General features: G+C 42.6%; 1 protein-coding gene across 6 annotated transcripts in view; it reads left to right on the top strand.

Annotated features, from left to right (window-relative positions):
* SYCP2L (synaptonemal complex protein 2 like) overlaps positions 1–27620 on the top strand; it is a 1177754-nt gene that overhangs the window by 1116143 nt on the left and 33991 nt on the right. For all 6 annotated transcript variants that reach the window (XM_085606974.1, XM_085606977.1, XM_085606975.1 and 3 more), the window contains exon 37: positions 20397–20469. In XM_085606974.1, the coding sequence (XP_085463100.1) occupies positions 20397–20469 (73 nt within the window). The remainder of the gene's footprint in view (positions 1–20396; positions 20470–27620) is intronic.

Genomic DNA, 27620 nt, shown 5'->3' with positions numbered 1-27620 from the left:
TGCAGTTAAATATATTCATCAGGAGAACAAATTACTTACTTTTGCTAACGCTTTTTCTGGTAGATACTCAAACTGCAGATTCCTCTGTGCTCTCCCACCTCCCGTTCTGTGGAGGGGTCCCTTTTGAACATCTGAAAGGTCTTAATTTAGTATTCAGAACACTGTAGCCTACAATTGATTGTGCCCTGCATCTGAGGGTGCGTAGAAAGGGAAAAGACAAACTGATGTCAATGAGTAAGGGTGGCACTTATATTAGTTTCACAGCATCTTCTACCAGCTAGCATGAGCAATGCTAAGGATAAAGATTTCCAAGTGTCAGGCACTCACCTGGGCCCAGAGGCGGAGACATAACTGGAGTCAATGCTGGATCTCCTATCCTTCCTGAAGACAGGACATCTCAAAGGAAGCATTACCTTCTAGCATAAGCTGTCCTCCAGGGCAAAGGGAGGTTGGGACAAAATAAGAAAAGGGAAACTTGCGGTACTGGATCTGCTCAGTAGCCGGGCAATACTGAGTAACAGGATTTGTAACGTAATACTCCTTCTGTGTTTGTGAGCTAAATATGGGCTGGACCAGAGTCTCTGGATTTGCAAGAATGCAATACACTGGAAATAACAAGAAGAGGCATTTACTATAGGAGTATTAGCATGCCTCCTTATACATTGTCATTGTATAAATCATGGAAACATTCACTTACATGCTTCTTCTATCACATGGTAAGTGGATAGAATAACCAGGTTCACAGAAAGGAAACTCTGAAGCTCTCAAAGATAAGCTTCAGTCACTGGTTGGAGCCTCTGACACTCCCAAGATAAAACTCAACAGAAGTATTGGAGTTTCTGGCACTCCCAAGGTTACACTCGAACATGGATTGGAGTCACTGGCACTCCCAAGGTCACACTTGAAACATGGACCAATATTCCGGCCAGCTTTCTACAGTAAAAGGATAGCGAGCACTAACTTGATATGAAGTACTTACCCTAGTACTTCAACTTGTCCTAAGTCTGAAGAAGGACTCGAGGTCTTGACTCAGGAAGTCGCAGAGGAACTGGAGTAGCTGAGCAGGAGGCCAAGACGAATGATGCACCGAGGGACCTGGAGCCAAGGTAAACACCTGAGGATCTTGAACTGCAGCCGAGAAAAGCACTGACAAGGACTAGTCGATTCTTTAGGTGAGTAGGTAGGGAGGAAGGTTGTTCCGCAGGGAGTGTAGGTCAAGCAAGGAACTCTGGATAGGGCGTTGTTCATATACAGGCTCAGGATACAATGGGATCACGTGTGGCACTTGACAATCTGGAAGGTTCTCCAATACTCCTGAAGGAAACGCGTGGTAGTACAAAAGCTTAACCCTTCAGAAAGAGCAGGTGCAAGCTAATGGATGGAACAACTTAACAGTAAACAAATGTTTCGTTTTGTCTAAACGTGCACAATGGAAAAACATTCCAAGACCTCAGCAAAAGCTGGAGTTAAGGCAACCCATTGGTTCACATGTGCGAGGAATGCTTGCAAGCTCGGGTGTAATGGAATCAGGGGAAACTAGGGCATGGAATTCTAGCACGCCATGAGGTGCCACAGAAGTAATACTACATAGAGTCGAGGATTAGGACAATCGTGGCCAATTTAGCCAACAGATGTTTCGTCAATGTAGTAAAATTCACCACTGACTTCCTCAGAACCTGAATCCACTATCCTTAAAATGCAATAACATCCCTCTCAGCAATCAATTTTAAGCAAATCAGGTGGAGTATATATCATTCTGTAATCTCCATAGGTCTAAAATAAATGAAGACCCGAATAAGTTCTACAACAGTACCAGGGAGATTAAACCTCCTCACCTGGCTCCAACAGCATGCTAGTACTTGGCTACTTCTACGATAGTTTAGGTGGGTTTGGAATGAAATAAAGCAAGAAAAAAGAGAACTGCATACTGTGGATATATACAAGACTGGACATTGGTGCTCGGGAAATTGCTTGTGTTGCCACGAGATTTTCTCCTGATAAGAGGGGAGCGGTGGCTGCTCATTTCCCTTGTAGAACTGGGTAAATATGTGGTATATGTGAGATAAGGGCACACACAAGGTCTGCTCATATATACAACCGTGCCACCACTCAATTGTTTGAGCACAAAAGGCTTCTACAAGGACACATGAACCACTGAATAAACGGGTAAGTCTTTTGGCAATTGTAGCCTAACAGCTTCAGGGTTAATGACTCGTCCAGTGGAAAAGGGATCTACATAATGGGGTTGGTGCTCACGAGGTTCTTGTGATTGCAAGTTTTCAGTGTACATCCTTACCCCATCTCCTAACTTGTAGTCAAACTGTGATGGTAGACGTCTTTCAGCATGTCTTTCAGTTAGCTAGATACAAGTGTGATGACCCCTGCTGCTGGGAATCTCTCAGAAGTTTTACAAAGTCTTGTATAGCAGGTACATTTTAGAAGCTCATTACAAAGTGTTCAGGCAACACACATTAATGTATCCCAGTTAAGCAACAGAAGTGAGAATCCCCAGTGACTGAATGTGATGTGTTATCATAAGCAAACTCAGCGAAAGGTAACAGATTCCCAAACTTTGGGGGTAAAGCTCAAAAAGCATTGCAATGCCTGTTTTAACAACTAATTTTCCTTTTCCATCTGCCCATCCGTTAGATGGGAACAGACAGACGAGAGTCGAGTATCAATGTCCAATGATGTACAAAGACTGTGCCAAAATCGGGATACAAATTGTGGGCCCCTATCAGAATAAATAACCGAGGGGAGCCCGTGTATCCACTCAATTTGGTGAACAAACAGAATGGCAGTGGGTATCCCCTTAAGGGCCATAAGGTGTGTCATATGGGAAAAGAGATCGGTTACTACCAAAACAGTAGTATAGCCTTTGGAATTGGGAAGGTCAGCAATAAAGTCCATGCTGATAAGAGGGTAAGGATAAGTATTGTGAATGGACTAGTGAATTGGAATGGTGTGTCTCGTTTTAAAAACAAGTTGGTCAATTCTGAACGCAGTAATGTACATCTGTGAACAATGCAAGCCTCTCAAACCATAGTTTACCATTTACTAAGGCCTCTTGAATCCTTAGAAAATCCACTAATTGAGTGTCAGGGCAACCAGTTATGGCTTCTTGTCTTAATATCTTCATGTAATAGAAAAGGTAGGACCTTGAGTAGGGAACTGATTACATAGGTAATCATTGAATTCAGTTACAGAGGTGTCGCTTTGGTCCATACTCACTCTGACTAATGCTACACAAGAAGGATTTCTGGTCAGAGAGATTTTCAATGTATTCTGTATGTGCAATGTCCTGAGAAGTAGGTTCCAGAGTGTCCTGGACGGTGTAACTATGCTCCGCCGGCAATTTGAGTGCACATGACCTGTTGTACAATAGAATTGCGATGAACACCCCCCCCCCCCCTCCCCCCCCAGGCAGGCCTGAAAGGCACGTGCCTCCACTAGAATAGCCTGCGCGGGGTCTGGATGTCTAAGCACTGGGGCCAGTTTTCTATTCAGGGTGACACCTTGTGGAAACAAGATGGGTACCGGGGAATCTACAGAGTCAGCATGAAACATGTATGAACTCAAAGCGGCAATCCATGCCTTTATGAGAAGATAATGGTGTAACCTTGTCTTCGTCGTGTGTGTCTTGAAGGTCCGGGTAACCAACTGGGGACAGGGTTAACGAGTTAGATGGAAGGACTGCACACGTCAATAGAGATAAACCCCTCTGAATGTTATCATAACAGTGAAGCATGGCGAGACCATTCAGTGGTTGGACTGTGTAGATGAAGTCAGGGGGATCCCCAAGATAGCACCAAAAGTAGGTCTATCAATAAGGTAGAAAGTCAAGTTCTCAGTATGCCCTTTCTCACAAACCAGAGGTAGTGGGCTAGATTCGTAAACAGTCATCCCAGAGGAGAGTTCAGAGCCTTCTACAGTTCTAACCTGCTACAGCTTTTTTTTTAACTTGTGGGACTTAAACCGCACGGGCCAGGGTTAAATATAGAAAATTTCCCGCGGACCCAGAATCTATGAGCATGGTGCTGATCTTGCAAAATACCTGCGGTCTGGCAGGACACTTTTTTTTAATACTTTTTATTGAATGTACAACATGAAAACATCATCCCACATACAGTTAGATACATTTGTACAAAAAACTTGAGCTTTTGCGCCACAACTGATTTCTCTGGCACCTGTGTACATCTTCAAAGAGACTGCCTTTGTTAATTCCTCCAATACCTGGTACAGTGTACCTTTAGCTGTCATCCAGCAAGAGTTCTCCTGGTGGCAGTGTACAAATATTCCCTCTAAATTTGTTCCACCATCCCCACACCCGCTCCCACTTCTTGGAACTCCCTCTATGTACATATACTCCTTTTTTGGCCACCACAACCCAATCCATGTCATTGCACCATTCTACATACGCTGGCGCACTCTACGCAGCCCAGTGTTTGGCAATTTTACGCTTTGCTATAGTCATGCCCAGTGTCACTCAATAGTGGGCCTTGCAATTAAGGTCTTTGGCTTCCCATATGTTCAGGAGACATCGCTTGGGTTCTGGTGGTACCGGAGCCCCGCTGACCCGTGTTATTGTGTCCATGATTGCTTCCCAGTATGTTTTAATATCTGGGCCCTCCCATATCGTATGAAAGAATGTACCTACGGCCCCACATTGTCGCAAGCAGAGCTGGGTGTTAGCCCTCCCCATTTCAGGTTAATATTACCCTTGATAAATATGTCCTGTGGAGCATCCTGAGTTGCACCAGTCACTGTCTAGAGGATATTACCACCTCTCGCGGGGACTCTAGCACTTCCTGCCAGTCAGTGTTGTCTAGTTCTTCAATATTGGCCTGCTTTTTTTGATGGAGACTCTGTGTAGGGTCTGCTTGGTTGTTAATTAATTTCCGATAGGTTAGAGGTATGGCTATTTTATCGATATGTTCCGTAAGTAACCTATCCTCCAGTGGAGAAGCCTCTGGGAGGGTAGTGTCTAGTGGAATGGTGGCCATGAGTGCACGCCTAATTTGAAGGTAGTGGAACAATTTTGTGGGTGCCATGTCGTACTTCTCCTGAAGTTGCACAAATGTGATAACTTTTCCCTCGATCCAGCGGTCACCCACCCTTCAGATTCCTATTAAATCCCATTGCTTGAACCCTTTACAGCTGATCAACCTACCTAATTTTCCGGTCTCCCAGAGTGGGGTAAATTGTGTCATTGTGTTATGCCAGCCCAGTTTTCTAAGGACTGTGCACCATATTTGGACTGGGTGTGCAGTGGGTCCCATGAGGTCTGTACTGCGAGTCTTGTTGTAGAGTGCCCTCATGACCCCTCCCTCCCCAAGGATGTGCCTGTCCATGTGGAATGCGGGTTCAGTCTGGGGAGAGTGAAGTCACTGGTTAAGCACAATGAGCTGGGAGGCCCAATAATATACCTCTATGTTCAGGTGTGCTATACCACCATCATACCATCTTCTGACCAGCTTGTTCAGGGCTATTCGGGCTGGCTTCCCGTCCCATAGGAGGCTATGCACTTCCGCTTCTATCGCCCTGAAGTACGATGGTGGAACCAGGAATGGAGTATTTTGCAAGGCATAAAGAAATCTGGGTAATGCCATCATTTTAAAAAGTGTAGCTCTACCTAGTAGAGTCATTGGGAGGGACTGCCAATACTTGGTATCCCAACATAGTCATTTCAAGGGCTCTTGGATATTTTCATTCATAAAATCTTCTGGGTCTACTGTGATGTGGATCCCAAGGTATCTAAAACCATTTTCTACCACGCTCACCTCACAGCCCCTAGGCAGGACTGGCGGTGGGCCACTCAATACATACAGGATGGACTTATTCCAATTGATTGTATACCTGGAGTACCTCCTGTATGTCTCACAGATGTTCAATAGTCTGGTTAGCAAATGCCTCGGGGATACCATATATAGTAGGACATAGTCCGCATATAGGGATATCCTGTCCTCCCATTCCTCCACTCATTGGAGTCTGGCTGGACACACTTAAGTAAAATACCCCACCTCACTGCAATATAGACATCACTTTATTTCCTTTCTTCACTCCATCATTCTGAGGTCAAGTCTTTCAACCAAGTCAATGAAATAGGAGCAGTCTAAGGGCAGGTTTACCAAGTGCGCCAGAGACATCTTTAAGTCACCTCTCAACCCTCCATAAAAGTGGATAGATTCTGTTCACTCTGGCCACCGAATTGCCACAGCTAGTTTGCAAAATGCGGCCACATAGGATAGGTGTGTCTTACTGCCCAACAGAAATTTACCAACTCAATATTACTTGTCTGGGCAATGGTTCATGTAGTCAAAAGATGTCACCTCTTTAAACCTTTCAACAGCATACATATCTGGGTTATTCTCTTGTAGGAGTAAAATAGCCATTTTTACTGCTGCACCCCGGAGTGAGAATTCCATAGAAAACACTCTAGCAGCCTCTGAGTGACAGACTCCTAGGTTACAAGGAAACCGCAGTGGGTGCTGATTTCCGAGTGCTTCAATCTGGTAACTATATCCAAAAAACATTACAGACAGGGCCAAGGGCACAGGGACAAAAGGGGTAACTGTGACGTGAATAGGGTTAGCGCTCTCGTTAGCGAAATCGCTGCCCAAATTCTCAAAACCGCCAAGGTGTGGGGTCTAAGGTAAATCTAACATCTTTAGAAGCCACCCCAGCACTCCTCACAGAAAACCGTGATGGGTGACGAGGGCAACAATGAACCAGTTCATCCTTGGGTGACTGATTTTCCATTCACCACTCAGTGTCTCTGGACGGGGTCTGGGTCACGTCCTGAACATACATCGGAACATCCATCTTGTCCCAGCAGTGGAAGCATGCAAGGCTTGGCCTTCTGTCATGCACTCACCTGGTCCCAACTGCGAAGATGACACTGGAGTCAATCCTGGGCCTCCTATCCCTCCTGAAGACAGAACATGCCAAATGAAGCGCTACCTTCTAGCTTAAGCGAGAAAAGAGAGACTTGCAGTACTGGATCTGCTCAGCAACTGGGCTATACTTGCGTGACAGGCTTTGTTGCGTAAAAGGCCTTCTGTGTCTGTGAGATAGATACGCACTGGACCGGAGTCTTTGGGTTTGCGAGAGCGCAAGATACTTGAAATAGCAAGACGTATTTACCATCACATTGTCATTGTATAAATCTTAGTAACATTTACTTACATGATTCGTTTACAACATGGTAAGTAGACCGAATAACCAGGTTCACGGATATGAAAATCTGACGCCCTTGGAGATGAGTTTCAAACACCAGTTGCAGCCTCGGACACTCTCAAGGCAAGACTCGACACAAGGATTGGAGTTACTGGCACTCCCAAGGTTATACTCAAACATGAATTGGAGTTACAGGCACTCTCAAGGTTAAAACTAGGTATAAGGATTGGAGTATGACTCTGCCAAGGTACACTGAGAACACAGATTGGAGCATTACACTCCCAAGGTCACAACTAGGCACAAGTTTTGGAGTATGACACGCCCAAGGTATACTAGGCACATTGATATTCATACAAGGATCACACAAGAATCAAGAGCTCTAAAGAGAATTCTCTTGACATTATTGTTCAACAGGGAAACATAGAGACAAGTTTCTACTGCTTGAAATAACACAGTTCAGTGGCCAGGGTTGCAGGAATGATCCGGAGCAAGAACAATCAAGGTGAGCTGGAGGGAAGTCAGTTAGTGGGAACTTGAAGCCAACTATATAGTCTTGAGGACCCCGATACTCTGGCCTGCTTACTACTGTAAAAGGATTGTGTGCTCTAACCTGAGATCAAGTCCTTACCTTAGTCCTTCAACTTGTTCTAAGTCTGAAGAAAGACTCGAGGTTTTGACTCAGGAAGTCGCTGTGGAACTGGAATAGCTGAGCAGGAGGGGGAGACTAAGGATGCATCAAGGGACCTGGAGCTAAGGTTATCACCGGAGGAACTTGAACTGCAGCGGAGACGAGCACTGACAAGGACTAGTCGATTCTTCAGGTGAGTGGGTAGGGAGGAAGCTTTCTCCGCAGGGAGTGTAGGCCAAGCAAGGAACTAGGGATAGGACATGGTTTATATACGGGTTCAGGGTCCAATGCAAGAAAAGGGGTCCCGTGTGGCACATGGCGCACATGGCAATCTGGAAGGTTCTCCAAGACTCCTGAAGGAAACGTGTGTTAGTACACTTCCTTAACCTTTCAGAAAAAGCAGGTGCAAACCAATAGATGGAACGACTTAACATTTTGTCTAAATGAGCACAAGAGAATAACACACTAAAGACCCTAGCAACAGCATGAGCAAGGCAACCCATTGGTTCATATGTTCAGGGAATGCTTGCAAGCTCAGGCTTAATGGAATCCGGGGAAGAGGGTAAACTTGGGCATTGAATTATAGCACGCCATGATGTGCCACGGGGGTAAAACTACACAGAGTTCAGGATTGGGACAATTGTGGATTTTGGGAAATAACACTACACAGAATCAAGGGTAATGGAATCAGTGGTCTAGGGGAAACTAAGGCAAATTGTCAAAGCGTGCCATAAGGCGCCTCAGGGGTAAAGTGACATGAGCACTGCTCACTAGACCCACTACACAGAAAGCGCATGAGGGGTTTGTAACACCAGGCCCAGTCTGGCGCCAGGGGAGTATTTATGTGCGGAATCTGCACTAGAGTATCCACAATACAGAACATTACTGATGGTAAGTAACTTGTTCTTTTGGAAGGTTTAGCTGACCTCAATGCCAAACCTGCACCTAAAATGTTTGGTGCCTTTAAACAATAAAATAAGGATGAACCCATTAGTGATTGTGTAGGTTGTCTGTGCAGTCTTTCTTTTTTGTTTGAAGATATGATTAGATATCAGAAGTAATACGTACGTGTCATAGCGGAGTTGCAGAGGTTATGGATGAATAAAGAAACATTTTTGCAGGATACAATTGCATTAGTTTCTAAGGTTAAGCTGTCTGAAAGACATGCAATGTTGGCTAGATCTGAGATCTAGGGAAATCTGAGGGATAAACAAAGGGAAATGGTTGGTAAAGTTGACATTAGCAGAAGGTAACCTGAAAAAGATAAAGAAAGAAGGGAGAGGTGTAATATTTACAGATCTGCAATTGGTTAGGCCATATAGCTTACACTAAGAACAGCCCTGCTGCACAGCAAAAATGAATAAAATGTAGTATTTTGTTGGTATTTTGTTAAAGTTTTCTGTAGTAAAAGATCTAAAACTTGTGTAAAATGCATAGAAGATTTAAACTCCTCTAGAACTAGTTAGAATGACAGTCTAATTTTCAACATAACTGCATTGTTAAATGTTAAAGGGAATGAGAAATGTGAAAGGCTGTGTGCAGAATGATTACAGGGGGTGTAACAATTGACACTGTTGCAGACTCTGCATGACTGGATGCCATAAAAAAGGATTTGTTAAAAAGTACATTTGTTTTTTTTTTAAAAAGCTAATCTACCCACTGATGTAAATCCAGAAGGATTTAGTTGAAAAAATATTGACAGATTATGGCACCCCACTATTTGGATTAAAAGAATCACAAAGCCTAATTTAATCTCTAATTAATTAACAAGGGATTTTTCACATTTAGGATGGAGGTATTAGAAATATTTCCAAATTGCCCATGATCTCAACACTGTTGAACAGGTTTTTAGTGGATCCTGGTAAGGAAGTGGGGGGCTAAAATTTGGAGAGTTTCTCAGAGTAGTTAAAGCAAAATCTACAAAGTAAAGAGATTTATTCACCGTGTAGAAAAATGAAGGACACTTTGGCTGTAATTCATTGTGAGAAGTTGGCCTGATGTATGATGTCACTAGTTCTAGTGTACACCTTATATCAGTCCAAACAACCCTTATGGTGATTGGTTGTAAAGTCAACCTTATAGACCAACTATCCTAGTGGTAGCATGGGCAAGAGCAGTCTTAGGCTAAACTCTGAATGGCATGTGAAGCCAGCTGTGATACCATATATAATCCCTTGAATACCAAATGAAAGGACACCACAACAGATATATATATAAAATAAAGTGTATTTATTCTAGTCAAACCCTCAGCACTCTTTATGAGATTCGAGGTAAGTACAACACAGTCTTATTCAAGCATACATTAAGTCACACAGGTACGTAATACAGTTAGGCCCTAGGGGCCACGCAAACCATATACTAAAGAAGTGGTATAGGGACCACTGTCACGGAAATAGAATAGGCCTAGGCCTAGGGAATCGCTGGGGCTACACTACACTACCAACAGTTAGGAAGTGGGAGTCCCACGGGATTCAGGTGCAGAGTGGAAACACTCACGCGTAATGCGTATAATCGATAGAAATAGTACAGTTCTGAAATAAGTAGTTTTAGGACACTTCTGGAGTAGCTAGAAAGTCGAGACTCGGAAACTAGACCCTAGGATAGTCACTACCCTTGTGAGTACCCAAGTTACCTAGCCCACGGGCTGCGGGTGCATAGGTGTGAACTTGCGTCGGGTTTCGTTGTGGACTTCTATGGATGCCTGAAGGAAAGTTGCTGACAGGCAGAGTGTCCGGTGGATCCCAAGGCCGGGATCAAGAAGGAAGGGTACCTGCAAGCAGAAGGGACAGAGTCAAGGTCACTAGCCAGTGACTACGTGGAACCAGGAAGGAACCAGACGATGTCGTGAAGATTGCAGGTGAAGAGGTGAAGCTTGTCGCAGCAGCCACGGGTACCAGGAGATGTCGAGGATGACCAGGACCAGGAGGCGAGCTGTCCCACGAAGGCTCTTGCTGTTGGCGGCGTCGAAGTCGAACTAGGACTCACCAAGCCTTGGCAAGCGGAACCCACGAAGAATGGAGGACTTGCTTCTGGTGCAGACCAGGAAGGTCTGGGGTGCTTCTCTTTTGCAGAGGAGCGAGAGCCAGTCTGGAGGAGCCAAACCAGCGGTGAAGATTTAAAGGTGTGTCGTCGCAAAGGCCGCTAGCCAACGGTCAAGCAACCGGACAGACGCGGCAAGCAGGAAAATGCAGAAGGGCCCCACGCAGGACTCGTGGTGTGTGGGGGGCTGATCTTCGGTGCAGATGGTGCTTGGGGTGGGGGCTTCTCAATCCCCGGTGCACAACTTCGAGGGTACCTCAGAAGCTGCGCTGGAAGATACTCGCCACTTTTCCCAGGTAGCCGGTCCCACGTCTCTCGTCGCCTCCACGGATCTCAGCTCGGCTGTGGATGTGGATCAGGGTCGGAGAAGTCTGGAAGTCAAGGCTCTGGTGGGGCTCTGCAGTCGGTCCCTCGTAGAACTTCAGCAAAGCAAAGGGTAAGTCTCTTGATGGTGCCTGTTTGCACAGGGTAGCCACTCCTTGGCCACAAGGGAGATTCTTCAGTCTTCTTCTTTCGTCGAATGTCGAAGGTCCAGAGTTTCTGTTCAAGTTGCAGGTTCAGGATAATCTAGTTTAGCAGGGCCCAACTAGCTACTAATATACTGGGCTAGTGGGCTGGGCTACCTGCAAGGTCCCTCCTATGGGTGGGACCAGGAAGGGGAGTGGCTACACCCCCTTTCCTTTGTCCAGTTTCGCGCCAGAGCTGGGGCTGGAGTGCCCCAGCACCGGTTTGAACTGGACTATGCATGGAGCACCTTGTATGCCCCAGGCATGTCTCATTCCTTTCAGCCCTCCCTGCCCCAATACACTAAAGTCTGTCTGGGGAGTGCTAGCACCTCCCCAAGCAGGAAACCTATTGTCCAGGCCTCCCTGGCTGGGAGGGCTCCCAGCAGCAGGAGGTCAGACTCGTGTCTGCGGCAGCAGCATCCATTTTGTGATGCTGAGGCTTTGGTGAGAGTTCAACAGCAAAGTAGGATTTTAACATGTCTCTCCCTCTAGAAGGGAGGAATAATATCCTCATTACCAGAAATGGTATGGGGTATTATTCCAAAGTGTTAGACACCTTACACGACATGTTTTGATAAAGCCAAACCATAGTTACCATAACCGTTTAAGATTATAAGGCACTTTAAGAGTATATGGTAGGCTATATCATAGAACAGCTATAAGGACATGGTTCCAAAAGCTGCAGACAGGCTCAGCTCATGCTAGAGCACCATCTCACATGTTACCAAGCACTCTGACTCCAGGATTGTTAAGGCCTGCCATAGGAGTGGCTGATAGGTACCCATGTGTCTATATATAAGGTAGGTATAGGAATACTAGACCTAAGCAAGGGGTGATTACACGACCTTGCCCCAGCTGAGTGATCAGCCAGTTGTGTCTGATTGGAGGGCCAGACCAGGGGTGGCATAATACATGCTGCAGCCCCTGGGAGGCCAAGGGTACACCTATGCCCTGGGTACCTAGGGTACACTGTACAGGGTCCAATAAGGTGATCCTTACCAATTGGGTATGTACCTAGGGTACATGGAGTCCATTTTAAAGAGAGAGCAGACAGCCTGAGACCCTGAATGGCAGGATCTCAGGCCAACTAAGTCGAAAAACCAGCTAGACACTAGGCAAAAAGTTGGGGGTAACCATAGTCCGATATCCACCTTCCTACATTCATAACGTAAGGTATATTCCCATAACTCTTAAAAATGAGGTAGTTCAAGAATAGGGGAAATTGGAGAAAGCTAATCTTATAGAACCAATAGAATCAGTTGGTTTTCTTGGTGGTCGCAAGACGGGCCAGTGGCACATACCTTGAAGATCTTAGCAAGAATATTGTTACTGGCAGGTTTTCACTGCCCTGAATAAATGAGATGTTGGTTTTAATTAGGGGTGGGCGGAATTTGCGGAATCGCGTTACGCAAATCTCCGCGAAACGGTAAAAAATCTCCGCGAACATGCAGAAATTCCGCGAACACGCGGAATTGCTTGTTCGCGATACTTTTTCCCTGTTCGCGATCGCTGCTTGCGTGCTCGGGGTGAAATATCTCGCGAACACGCATATTGAGAACGCGAACAAGCAAAAAATTTCGCGAAGTTGCGGAATGCAGATTTTTGGGCAATTTCGCGTTCTCCGCGGAACGCGAAATTACCCAAATTCCGCAAATTCCGCGAACGGAACGGAATTTACCGCCCAGGCCTAGTTTTAATTAAGAATGTTCATTACTTCACCGCCATTGATCTGTCGTTGGCATATCATCAAATAGTTCTACACCCAGAGAACAGATAATCTACGCCCTTTGTTACACCAGTCTGGTGTTTTCAATGGAGGATTGCTTTTGGACTCTTGTCCACTGCAGCTGTGTTCCATAGACTCATGCATGAGTGTTTTAAGAAGGAAGATGGAATTTGTATTTTCAAGCTACGTTTTATGCAGTGATCTAATATTGTGAAACGGTTGCTGGAACAAGTAAACAATATGGGAAGGTTGGCATAAGCGCTAGTCCAATTTAGAGCATATACTTTAAAATAGTCATTCATGGTTGCATACCTCAGATACACCTTAATTTATATACATATGCCTGGCATACATTTGCTATGTTCTGTGCATTTAAAACTTTGCATCTTGGGTTATTCGTTGTGTATTGTACTATCAACTGTAGCATACAGTGTTTGTGGAGTTATGTTGTGTGATTGTACTTTTCACATAATTGTTAAGGGGAATATGAGTGTACATAATTCCTTTCGAGTGTAGTTATTAGAATGCTTACTAATGTTAGAATGTAATGTATGCATGCTTATGATAGTCCTGAGGCAGCTACAGCTTAACGCGCACTTAAGCTACCTTGGGTTGCTGAAGAATTTGTGTTTATACTGCTAAATCTCACTTACAATAGCCCTTAGTTATGAACAGGACCTTTCTCTTGCTGAAAGAAGGCAAAGAAAAAAAACTGTTAAAGATCATACTCTGCTAAACAAGGTTTGGAAGCCACAAGAACCCAAAAAAGTAGGAAAAAATAATTTCAGTGCGTTTAAGCTTTTCTAGTTTTTTTTTTAACTGATTGTACTTCCCTCTCATCAAAAGCAAAGAGTGAAGCCCAAATAGATGTCTGAACCAGATGCATCAGAGGAACACTGTGGGGAAAGATGAGCTGTATGGTTTTGTTTTACCCTACCTTTCAGGTTATAGGCAGTTAATTCTGCCACAGCGATTGCATTTAAGCTTTGGACCTGAGGTAGGGGGCTGCCTACTTAACAAGAGAGGACAAGGAGCTGGTAGCACAGAATTCTCCCTTTGGGGGCTGGTAACAGTAGCTATGGCCTTCAAAGGGGAGCCTTCTGACTAGCTCTCCAGCTCCCAGCATCCCATCCCAGGGTGCTAATTTAAATCACTGTCAGATCAAACATGTGATCAATAGGGGCTCCTTAGGCTGATCTCTTTCCCAACTATCGGAAGATAATTTACTAAGCTTAATTCTACCTATAGGTGACCCAAGACACACTTTTAAATATACACAACAGACCAACTGTTTGCCAAACCCACTTTATTTATGAGTTCCTAATATATTGTATTTAAATGTATATAACGCTTAACATCTCTGACAGGATGCTGGGGTGTTTTTATGGCCAGTAGCACGCTTCTCTGTGGTCTCTGTGGTTAATGCAGTGAAAAGGGATGCAACTGTGAAAGACTATTCTACAGTATGCTCCTTGAATGACTTGACAATTTGCAAAGAAAATTATCTGTGTAGTAGGCTTTAACTGTACCTAAGCTCTTGACCCAAGTGTATGCCTTTCCTCCAGTGCATCTCAGTCTGGCATACCTTGTGTTGTCAAGAATGGTGGAGTCCTCCATAGCCTTGGTGATTTCTGATACTCTGAGGTGCTACTTCCCAAGCAGGCCATCCTTGTAGTCTGTCTAGTCATTCTCAATTATTCTTAAAGGAAAGGGTGCAATATTTAATCTAGACCTGGATAGTCTACACATCTGTGTCTCTTGCAATGATAGGTCCATTATCGCTAGTAAAAAGTTGTACTTCTTGATATTTTAAACGTTTAATGTATTTATAATTAGGGGTGTGCGGAATTTTATGTAGCATAATTACATGGAATTACCACAAAACTATGCATAATTATGTGAGATGCAATTGGTACACAACACGTCAGACAAATGTGTGTGGCCATTTTGTACTCCAGTCTGCTTATACCTAGCCATCCCCCTATGTTTCTTTTTCCCTAGACCCCATTCTGCTCCACCCAACACCCTTTTTTTTACTATAATTTCACTTTTAATTAGTTTCCTAATTTTTCATCCGATTTCTTCGGTTTTGTATTTTTTTGTACCCGTTCCACCCAACCTCAACTCCACAGTTATGGCAGAGGCATAGACAAAATAATGATGTTTGGTCCCTTTAAAGCTCAAAGAGGTTGGACTATAAAACATAATGAAATCACCTGTTCTGCTCGCACTCCACGCTATTTCTCAAAACAATGTTGAAGAGTACATTGTTTAAAATGAATAAATAAATAACATGTAACCATTCTAAAAAGAGCAAAACTGACATTATAGCACATGTAACTGACATGGCATAAAGTAACAATTCAATGAAAATATAATGCCTACGTACATTTGTCACCATTATGTACAACGTTATACTTTTTTGGAAAATATCTATTTTAGTTATAGTGGTGGGCATGGATTAATTCACACCATGCACTGGTCCGGCATTATTTGAAGTAGGTATGGGGGGAGAAAACGTAACCCTGTGACCAAGATTCCCATCAAAAAATGTCCAGTGGCCCTAGGGGAACCACAGTGTTGTGGTCTTGAAGAACTATACAAACAATTGTTTAAGTTGAGTACTATGATTCATGTTCTTAACTACTTTCTTTGAATCACCTAGCTACTCCTGCCCTGGAGGTTCACTCCTGGCGAGAGAAAGTCGCTCAGAACCACCAAGAGAAAATGGAGATAATTGCGGTGGAGTACCTCCGTCTGGTGGTCCTTGAGGAAGAGGCTGCTACTTTGGGCCTTTAGCCAGAGGGACCCTGACAACAACATAATTGGCAATGCAGGCAGCCAAAGTCCCCATCCACCAAAGTCACACTCCTAAACCACCATCCCTGTAGATCATGCACAGACAAATCACCCGGGACCTGGAGGAAATTAAGCAGGGCCAGCTGGACCTTATGCCTTGAATGGAGGCTATGGAGGTCCATTTTTTCTAGGGAGGTGGTGGGACTTGTGAGATTTGAAAGTGGGAAGTACAATGAGAGACAGGGTATTTTGGATATGTTTTGGGTTTTACTAGGGTGAGCCTATTGTGGGAAGAGAGGGTGGGAGTTATTTTTGTATGCACATTTATTTTGCGGGGATGGATATCTGCTTTTGCATTAGTAGTTGGTATACCATCACAGTTAAACAGGAAGCGCTACCAATGCAGGGACAATGGAGGCTGTCCTCAAGTATACAGCTGCCCTATCGCAAAGCAATTTTCCCACAGTGTCGATCCCTTCCCCTCTCTAGTTTTTAGTATTTCCCTACCAGAACTTCCTTACCAGTCCAGACCAGACCCTCCCACTCCCATGCAAACTGTGTTGTAAAGCTAAATGAATGGCCATTCACAACCTTCTTGCTTGGTCAGCTGAGGCAGTGCCGCTTTTCCACCAGTGTCCACAATAGCTGTATACTACGGACTGCCTTCGCCATACCCTCTATAACCAGTGACCGCTAATGCGCTCTGTCAACATACAGCAAAACCATCAATGCTTTCTTCCTTAGAACACATTTTCTTACCCGAGTAGATAAAGCGATAAGGAGATTGCCATTCAGCTATCAAACACAAAAATAAAATGTCAATATTGTAGAGTCAAGGTAAGCATGGTGCATGAGGAGCCAGAGGCCGAGCATAGGCTTGTGATGTGTTGTGCCATTAACTAAGAAGTGGGAAGAACCTGTCTTGCATCACCAGTCCCAGAGATGTTTTAAAGCATGGGCAAAGTGGGCAATTGCCCAGGGCCCCCACCTTCCAAGGGCCCCCCTGGAAAAGTGGAAATTCCGATTTGACATCTGTATGCTATATAACTATCTAAACATTTCTCCCTATCTTCCTCCCTACCTCTTACTCTGTTTCTCTACCTAGTGTCAACTTAAGGATGTTTGTGGTCCAGAGCAAGACCTATTTAAATTATTTTTATTTGATCCAGTTTCTGAAATGTAACTTATAATTCAGTATAGTTTGGGATCATACAGTGTTGAATTAGCAAGGAATTGCTTAATAAATGTCAGTGCTGTTCCTATCAGGGGCCACCGACATATGTCTTGCCCAGGGCCTTCAAAATCCTTAAAATGTCACTGACCAGACCCAAACAACTAGCTACATGTACCAGGCTGATCACTCTAACAATCTGCACTGGCAGCCCGGCATGTGAAATGGAGCAAAGGATAAAGAAGGGTGGCACTACCTTGTTCTTATGAGGTAATGGAGGGTTATTCTAGAGCAGACTGTCACCATTTGCTCAATTGAAAATCTGTGGTTGAACTGAAGGTTGCATTAGTCTTTAGCATATCTCACCACTCAGTCTTGTTTGGCCAAAAGATTGTTGTGTCTCCCTTGATTAGTTTTGTCAATTTCAATTTCAATAAGCTTTATTCGATTTCATCAGTAGAAAACATTAAAGCAGAATACATATATAAAATACAATCACTGGCAGAATACATATATAAAATACAATCACTGTTCGCAGGCTAAAAGCAATAATATACAAATTGATTAGGTATATAACAATCTTATTTAAAAATTAAAAGCATTCAGCAACAATCACATCTGCTAAAAGATGTGTCATTAAATACAATCATATTTACATAGCCGGATAATCACAATTTGATGGCCTTTCTGCATCTAATAACCTTCTTTAAAAACATTGCCATAGACTGCATAGTGTACTCATCCGCTGGCAGCTGAAGGGATAAAAAAGCTGGAAGAAATTGATTGAGACCAAGGGTCCTTAAATTCAGTAAAATCCAGACCTTTCTTTGATTTTCATAAAATTTACAAAAGAGCACTACTTGAATTGTTGTCTGATGTGACATACCATTGCATGGGCATTTACAAAGCGCGACTGACCAGTCGTTAATTACAGGAAAGCTTGTTAGTCGATGATAAATGCCCAACCTAAAACAAATCTATCCTGCATCCCTTCCATGAGTTGTAATAAGTAAGGCTTATAAGTAGTCAATATCAGTTGGTTAACTGTGTCATGTGCACTGGTCCACTCCGTTTACGTTTATTTACAATAACCAGGGCAAGCTGCATACCTAAATATTTTTAGAGCAGTCACTGAGTCTGTATATATGTGTATATATATGTATATGTGTATATATATATATATATATATATATATATATATATATATATATATATATTACCTACTGGCGGTCGCCAGTAGGTAGTTATAGTTAGGACCCTGTTTCCATAGGAAATCCGCAACATTCTATTTTGAATAACTTTGGCGCCGGTCGACGAATCCTCGCGAATTTCTCAAAATAGGTGGGGCGCTACGCTCCGCTCCTACCCTGAAAGTCTCGGGGGAATTCGTCAAGCGGGGGCTGAGATAAAAGGGGGGTCCCAAAACGCGTTTTTCCCATGCATTTTTCCATAGGACCTTTAGACAGGGCTACAGCCCGAACGGCTGAACAGAATTACTAGAAATTTGGCAGAGAGGTAGTCCTCAGGTCAAGGAAGTGCCTTTTGTAGGTTTGGTGTAAATCTGTTCAGTAGATTCTGAGAAAATAGCCTTTAAATCAATATATATATCTGAGCCAGCTTACGGTACGCTTACCGTACGGTGGCGTGCGCGAGCGCGATTCTGATTGGCTGTTACATCTAAGTAAACATTCGAATCGGTCGAAACCAGGAAGCGGCGGCCGCCATTTTCTCTCTCGCACTCTGAGGGGGGGGCTGTAAACAAAGGCAAAAAACATATAAAGGGGCTGTTTAGACAGCGCCCATGCACATAGCCATGTTAGTTGAGTCCTCAAAGATCCCCCAAGGCCAAAAACGGTAAATTTTTATTTTTTGAAAATTTCGCCGATTACGCTTACCGTACGCGTACGGTGCGCTTACGCTAAAAATTTTAATAAAAAAAAAAAACACTCTCTGTGCATGGCGTATTATTGTCATCACTTACAAATTAAATTTAACAGATTACCTATCACAAGGAAGCGCATAATATGTCCTCCATGTGCGCACGGTGCGCTACGCGCACCGCGTGCCCACCTTGCGTGTACGGCACTAACTGCGTAAAGTGGGCGCGCAGTGCGCGAGGCGCACCGCGTGCTCACTGTGCGCGCACGGTGCGCGAAGCGCACCGTGCGCGCACGGAACGAACTGCGTTAAGTGGGCGTGCACGCCACGAATGGCGTAAAGTAACTTAGCATTTAAAAAAACGTACAAATTCACTGAAAAAACCATAGGTTTCACACACGTTATAGTTAGGAATTAGCATTTAAAAAACCTTGCAAATTCACTGAAAAAACCATAGGTTTTACACATGTTATAGATAGCGGAAAGTTTACTGATAAAAAACCAATGAAATTCCCCCGTTATAGTTAGTGCAGGCAACTATAACTCACGCGACCGCAATCTTCTGCTGATGACATATGTGTCTTTATGAAAAAAAAATATTTGTAATATATGTATAGCTAAAAATGTATGGAAGAAGACATGGGCAAATAAGTGTCTAAATACAGTATTAGCATCAGCAGAGGATTGCGGTCGCGTGAGTTATAGTTGCCTGCACTAACTATAACGGGGGAATTTCATTGGTTTTTTATCAGTAAAATTTCCGCTAACTATAACATGTGTGAAACCTATGGTTTTTTCAGTGAATATATATATATATATATATATATACACATATACACACACACACACAAGTATATACACACATTTACAATGTTATGTATTAACCGGGAAAGGCCAGACATAGATATAAGATTGAATGCTTAATGTCTGCTTTTATGACTGGCCTATCCCGGTTTGTGCTTCTCAAAATCAGGTCACTCTAAGTCCGAGCCAAGAATAATTCCTTTTGATCACAATATTTAATAACTAAATAATGGCATCTGCTGATATTGCTTCTGCCTGGACGGTGCACAAGTGTTTTTCTGGGTAGTATGTCTAATTGAGATTATAAAATAAATCCTATTATATTCAACAATGAACAACAAACAATAAGCGTTGGTTTCAATTTTGTTTTCATCTCTTTCTGCAGTAAAAGAGCGTGATCGCTGTAGAATTGCAGGGTTGACAACTGACTAAATATTCATCACAGAAGCAATACTTAGGTTAACCTTTTCGCATTTGAATTTTTTTTGTTGATGTAGTAATTGTGAGAAGCAATGTAAATATTAGAACTGTGACCTCGCCCGTTATTTTGTTCTGAGTGTACTAAATTCTAAGGTCCGCCATATATTTATTTATAATAATTATACTGTTAATGCCGTTGCTTACATTGTAAGGATACAGCATGGTGAATTGTTTCGGTTCCACTTCTAGGTTACTATCGGTTGATACCAGGCTAGAGGACACCACAATGATCTTCACTGAGGTGCTGCAACAAACTTCTAACGTAAGTACATTCCTTTTAAGAAAAAGTCAACGTACCAAGTAAAGGCATTATCTTCTTATAATTATAAGACTGTTCCTGAGTTTAACTGCCTCAAACTAGTGTTTTGTATCGTTTTAATCCAATTACCATTTCATTGTGTGGAGCATCTTTAACTGGTTAGGTCTGTGGTTTTTCACGTTTACGCCAGTTTCAGAATGCACCCATGCATCATGGATCTCTGCCCTGGCGCTTAACAACAGGACCGGAAACTGCTTCTCAGGGCAAGTACATGCAGAGCTTAGTGCATTTACTGGTTTCTGCATCAGGCATTTGCGGATATGTGCGCACATTCCCCATTAATCTGATATGGCCCCCATCTTTTGAGATGCATTGGGTTGTATTCGTGATTGGATGAATGTTTTCATTCGGTGAGGCAAAGTGCCCTACCTAAGGGACCATCTCCTCCAAATTTCACTGGCCCTTTTCATGAGTGCTAATAACCACTGGAAATAGCCGGACCGCATGTTCGTTTCCTCAGTGTACCTGGTCGCTTGTAATGGAAGGCATCCATGGATTCGAGGCCTGAGGTTTATAAAGATGATGAATTCTATTAAGTTTATGGTTAACCGTTTAAGTGATGGTCAGCAGTTTTCAGACCGTTCCTGCAAATAAAGGAGGATGGAAAGGACCTCATGTATTGCAAGAGAGAAATACGAGACTGCTCAGTTATCAGTTTTTTCTTCTGCTGCTGTTGGTGCTTAGGCTGCACTATCCAGGTGAGTCCTTTGCCCCTTTTGATAAAAGGGCCCCAAGTCAGCTTTTGCACAATGTGATTGGGCTTGCTTCTCTAGCTAGACCCTGATGACACCATAACATTGCACTAGAAGGCTGTATCCTTCTCCCATTCTGCCACTTTTGAGGTACAAAGCCCCTACCCACTCTGGTGACCTCACAGTAGGTTGGGCAGGTTGCACAGAGAAGTAGTTACACTAACAAAAACAATGAGGATAGGCAAGTGTGCACTGATGAGTATATATTAAATCTTATTGACATACACAGTATAATGTTACCACTCTACCTCCAGTGGCCCACCGTTATAACCACTCATAAACACAAAATATGTCACTCTCTGGAAGGAGTGGAAAAGTCATCAATATCCAACAATCCAGTATTGTAGTCCAAAAAATAAGATCCAAGTAATTCTCTTCCAATTGGATTTCCTTTTATTATTTTTTCCTTGTATTTCTCATACAAGTTGCTCCAACATTTCTCAATAGTCCAATCAATTGATAAATCACAATTTATTACATAACCACAGCCAACGCGTTTCATCCCTCTTGGGACCTCATCAGGGCTGTGAAGACAAAAAGAAACATATCACTAATCTATACAGTCAGAATCTATATATATTATTGTCCGAACACCTGCCTATATAACAATCTAAAATACGAGGCATTTACCCAAAAACTAAATCCCTTAATTATTACCAAATTAAATCATGTGCTGAATACATACAATCACAATTTCTGATTTTAATGCTACCCCCTAATTTCTAGAACTATGTTCATGACCCTTAAACATTCATTTGTAACATTCATAGTCCACTGTTCTTGATCACTCTAATTAAAAATTGCAGTCTGAGCTAATCGTCACACATAACAACTGTATATGATAAAATATCACATACCTCCTAAATAATATCGCGTCAATACAAATCTCAATGCTGTTGGGATGCTAAAATTCTTGGAGTACCCAGTCTCATTTTGTTGATAAATTCATTCTTCTCTCAGAGCGAATTATTAAAGCTTTCTATATATACAAAAAATATAATATATAATTAATCTCCAATCTTTGATCAGAATATATTATCATTGCTGTTTCCAAAGCAACAGTGTTTCCTTAAATACTTAACTTTGTCCAAATCCAAGTCTGTTCCCCTTTTGTCTAAAGCGCTATCCAATGAAACCCAATATCCTTATGTGCAACTAAAAATGAAATAAAAGGAAGAATAAATCAATATTGTCTCCTGAAACTATTCTGAGGGGCCTTCCATGTAACAAAACGTTAACGAGCCTACTTAGCTATCCAAATTGATACGTTCCCACTAGCATCCACCGTCGGTCTGGTATTGTCTCTCGAGTACGTGTGTTCCACCGCTACGTTTTTAAAAGAATAACCCACCAATCCCAATCCCCGCTAGTTAACCTTTCCATTTGCATGTTACTGAGGTTGTTTCCTATCTGGTCCGCACGCTGTCAGCCTATCAATTTCAACCTACTGTTAAACTCCTCCTTATGTTTGTCTGAATGCGTTTCCGCCTATCAAATTCGTCCTCCCTCTAACTCCTATTTACCCTTGGACCGAATACTGTTATATGCGGTCCACACGCTGACGGTCAACCTATCATGTGCGTCATTGCAACAAATTTATAGCACTTCAAAAAACCGAGCATTGTTAAATTAACCAAATAGATTTCTAACTCTTCGACCTATTAAAGAGTTATTGTAACGAAAATTAACGTGGGCCCGTACGCTGAGCGAAGCTCAATTAACATATTTAGACAACTTGTTCCATGCTAGTGGCTAATCACAAGCTACGTAACTATCGAGGATATTAACTATTTAATCCAGCACCCCGTATAGGTTAACTCATTAGTGCTGTTTTAAATGCACACTATATCATCGCTTAATGTTGTTGTCATAAAAATATATCATGACCACAATCATTGTTTAACTAAATCTATTAATAGCGCAAAGTCTTAGTCCTAACCTATATCAATTTCATACTCCTAAATTATGAACAAAAGTATTATCATTAGTCATTTTACCAACTAATTACTATACTATTGACTAAATCCTACATATATCCGTACTATTAAGTACTGAGTGTATATAAGTCTGAATTCGACAAAAGTCCCTGAAGCTCAATACTCAGAAAAAATATCTTGCATATACAAAAATTAATGAAAACACTGTTGCTCAAAAACTAATATTTCCCATATCATAATTCTGAAATCTATAATAGGTATTATGGGGTAACTCCAAGCATGACCATAGCACTTTAGTCACCTATTCAGGAAATAATCCTATAATCCTGATCTGGCGTAATAAAAGAAAGCCTGCACCGACCCTACAAAGTCAAAGAAATCCCAATTAAGTTATTCTAAAAAATAATGAAGCTCATTATCACTATTCAATCCAAAATCCACCGATCTACATCGACTAATCCATCTAGCTTCGTCCTGCCTTATCCTGAGTTCCCAATTACCCCCTCTTTTACCAGGCAAAATTCTTTGTATGCCATGGAACTTGATGTCATTCTCTCTAGGGTGCTTATCCTTAATATGGGAATACAATGGGGATCTGATGTCCTGATTCATTATTGCTCTCTTATGTTCTTGAATTCTAAGCTTCAAATTGCGCTTCGTACTCCCAATGTAAATTTTTCACATGTGCAGATTATAACATAAACAACTCCCACGCTGTTACAGTTAATGAATTCCCTGATACAGTATCTTTTCCGGATGTTATACATAAAATCTATAATTTTATTGATTGCTGAACTGCATACATCACAAGATCCACACACATAGAAACCAATAGGCTGTTTTGGTAACCAGTTGAGATCCACAGTTTTTATGGGTTCAACATAGTTTCTAGTTATCTTTTCTCTTATAGTAGGACTACGTTTGAATATCACCCCGGGTTTCTCTCCAATAATACCAATTAAACCCGGAACCCCTTTCAAAAGGGCCCAATTTTTTCCCAAGGCCTTGCATATTTCATTTTTTTGTGCACAATAAGTCGTCACAAATGAAATTCGCTCATCAGAGCGACTCCTATCTTTCTGTACTACGGTGTTGTTTCTCTTAACCTTCATTACTCTATCTCTGGACTTCTTTAAATTGCTTTGATGATATCCTCTCTGTATTAAACGTTGTTGGAGATTATCAACTCCTTAATGAAATCGTTTTGTAGGCTACAATTCCAACGTATCCTTATCTCCCCAAAAGGGATCCCACTGATTACCGAAATGGGGTGAGCACTTTCAGCCCTTAAAATAGAATTAGTAGCAGTACTTTTTCTAAACAATCTACTGCTTATGACTTCTCCATCAATGAATAATTCCACATCTAAAAAGTCCATCTTCTCTGTACTATGATCCATTGTGAACGTGATATTGAAATTATTATTAAGATACTCAAAGTACTCATTCAGATCCCCTGGACTCCCTCTCCAGATCATAAAAACATTGTCAATAAAACGGACCCAGAATAAAATATGATCCGTCCATGCAGAGGCACTTCGGCCCCAGGCACGCTCCCTCTCAGACCAACCCATAAACAGGTTGGCATAAGAGGGAGCAAACCTAGAACCCATCGCCGTGCCCCTGATCTGGTGATACCATTTATCCTCAAATAGGAAAAAATTGTTATTCAAGATTAGTTGACTCATTTCTACTAACATTTCAGAATGGTTCCTCAAACTGGCGCTACGGCTTCCCAAAAAATTATTTAGGGCCTGTAAACCTTTCCCATGATCAATACAAGTATAAAGTCCAACCACATCCAATGTAACTAAACTCATATCTTGATCCCATTTGATATCCTGCAATTTGTTTAGGACGTCCATAGTGTCCCTAATATAAGATGGTAAATTAGTCACTAATGGTTTTAAAAACATATCAACAAATTCCGACAAGTGCTCGGTCATGCTTCCAATACCTGATTCAATCGGTCTTCCTGGTGGATCAGTTCTAGATTTGTGCACTTTAGGCAGAGTATATAAAAACGGGAAGGTAGGGTTTTTTATATATAGATATTTAAATTCTGCCTCATCTATCAATCCTTCCTCTTTCCATACAAATAGTCTCTCCATAATATGTCTGTTAGCTTGTGCAACGGGATTAGAATACAGCTTTACATAACAACTAGTGTCACTAAGTTGCCTGTAAATTTCTTTACAATAGTCCATTCTGTCCATAATAACAATATTTCCGCCCTTGTCAGATTGTTACAATGACTAACGAACTTCCTGGCGGGGTCTGAGAATGAAGGTATTAGTTCTTAAAGTGTCTTTGGAACAGAAGAGATTTGAGGTCAGCTTTGAAGATCCGGATGGAGGTGGTGGCAGGGAGCAATGGAGGAAGCGAGTTCCAGATTCTCACCGCATTACCTGAGAACGATTGAGCCATCGATTTTTTTTCTCCCTCTTGAAGGAGGGTGGGGGGGGGCTCAAGCAGAAACTTTTCCGCATTCCGAGAAGGTCTCAAGCCTCGAGACAATTTCAGTTTATTCGCCAGATAGCGAGGGGAGGAAGTGTGCAGGGCTTTGTGGGTGATGCAGGCCGTTTTGTAAATAGCTCTTGCCTCTATGGGAAGCCATCGAAGAGAAGACAGGATAGGAGTGATGTGGTGACTTCGTTTGGACCCTGAAATGACGCGAGTTGCTGAATGGAGGACGGATTTGAGGTGGAAGAGGTGAGATTTGGGTAGGCCAGTCAGAATATATCCAGTCTAGAGAGAACTAGCGATTGGACCAAGGTTTTTAGGTCTTTCTCCGGGAAGAACCGACGAATCCCCCACAGAAGGCGCAGCTGATAACGTGCGTTCTTGGCAATGGAGTTGATGTGTGAGATTAGGTTGAGTCTTTTGTCAAGTATGACACCTAGGAATTTAACGCTGTCGATAATGATGAGTTTATTGTATAGTAAATTCAGCTAATCCATCCAGGATTGAACAGGAGGCGGGGAGAGAGAGGTAGATAGGAGGAGGAATTCAGTTTTGGAGGGATTAAGAATGAGTTGGTGAACTAACATCCAGTTTGAATAGCGTTGAGTAGTGAGAGATCTTGTGAGGAAGACACCTTGAGGTAGATTTGAGTTTCATCCGCATAGAGATGGTAAAGGATCCCAGATTTGCTTATGAGGTTCCCTAATGGTTCCAGATAGAGATTAAACAGAGTGGGTGCAAGGATAGAACCTTGAGGGACGCCTTGACCAACCACCAGTGGAGACGAGAGACTGTTAGCAATCTTGATCATTTGGGATCTGTCCGAGAGGAATAAGGCAAACCATTTAAGCACTGTGCCTTCCACGACCATTCTCTGTTGAAGAGTGTTAAGGAGGGTGTTGTGATTAACAGTGTCAAAGGCTGCAGAGAGGTCAAGAAGAATCAGAAGCACGATTCCCCAGAATCGAGTATATTCAGCGCATCATCAAAAACTTGCAGCAGGGCTGCAATTATGAATAACGCCAGACTGGAACACCTCAAGGAGATTGTCCATAATGTGTTGGGAAAGTTGTTTTGCAACACATTTTTCTGTGATTTTTAAAAGAAAAGGGAGATTGGTGATGAGGCGTAAGTTGTTGAGGTCGTTCGCATCTGCAGAGGTTTTTTTTTAGAAGAGGGTTAACCTGTCCTGTTTTGAGGACAGCTGGCAGGGATCCTTGACTGAGGAAGAGATTTACTAGCCTGGTCCAATAAGAGAGAGTATTGGTATAGAAATCAATGGTGATGACACTAGGTATGGGGGTCAGAAGAATGGTTGGAGGGTTAGGTTTCGAGGATGCATTTGAGGAGGTCATCTTCTGAGATGGCGGCAAAGTTCTGCCAAGTGACTAAGGATTTTCGCTCCTCAAAGGGGGTGGGGTGGGTGACCTGATCCACCAGTGATTTGACCTTTTCATCAAAGAACATAGTGAATTCAGTTGATTTCATTGAAGCATCCTCAGGTTTGATGGTTTGGGGAGAGCAGTTTGGGTTTTTGATGAGGTCTGTTTTTAGGTGAGTCGAGGAGGGATCTGAAATGTGATGCTTTTTCATGGAAGATGTGCTTGTGGTATTTGGATCTTGCCGTACGTAAAAGAGAGATTGGAGGTGGATGGAGATTGTCTCCAATGTTTCACCAAGATTCTAAGGTTTTTCCTTTCGTCATAGAGAGCTTTATTGAACCAAGATGCTGAGGGGGTGGGTCTTTTCCTTTTGCTTTGGAGTGGAGTGACATTGTTGATTTTGACTGCTAGGATTGAGAGGCAATGGGGGTGAGATCGTTGACATCCGTGTTAGGGTCTAGTCTAGGAAGTGAACGCGTAGCAGAATCACACAGTGTCTCAAGATCAATGTTTTTAGTGTTGCGGAACCAGGTAGAAGCCCTTTTAGGTTGGCAGAGAGTT

This window comes from Triturus cristatus, chromosome 5_2, assembly GCF_964204655.1.
Source record: "Triturus cristatus chromosome 5_2, aTriCri1.1, whole genome shotgun sequence".
In the NCBI taxonomy this organism is placed as follows: Eukaryota; Metazoa; Chordata; class Amphibia; order Caudata; family Salamandridae; genus Triturus; species Triturus cristatus.
The sequence above is the reverse complement of the archived record's forward strand: the minus strand, read 5'-3'. Positions and strand labels throughout refer to the sequence as shown.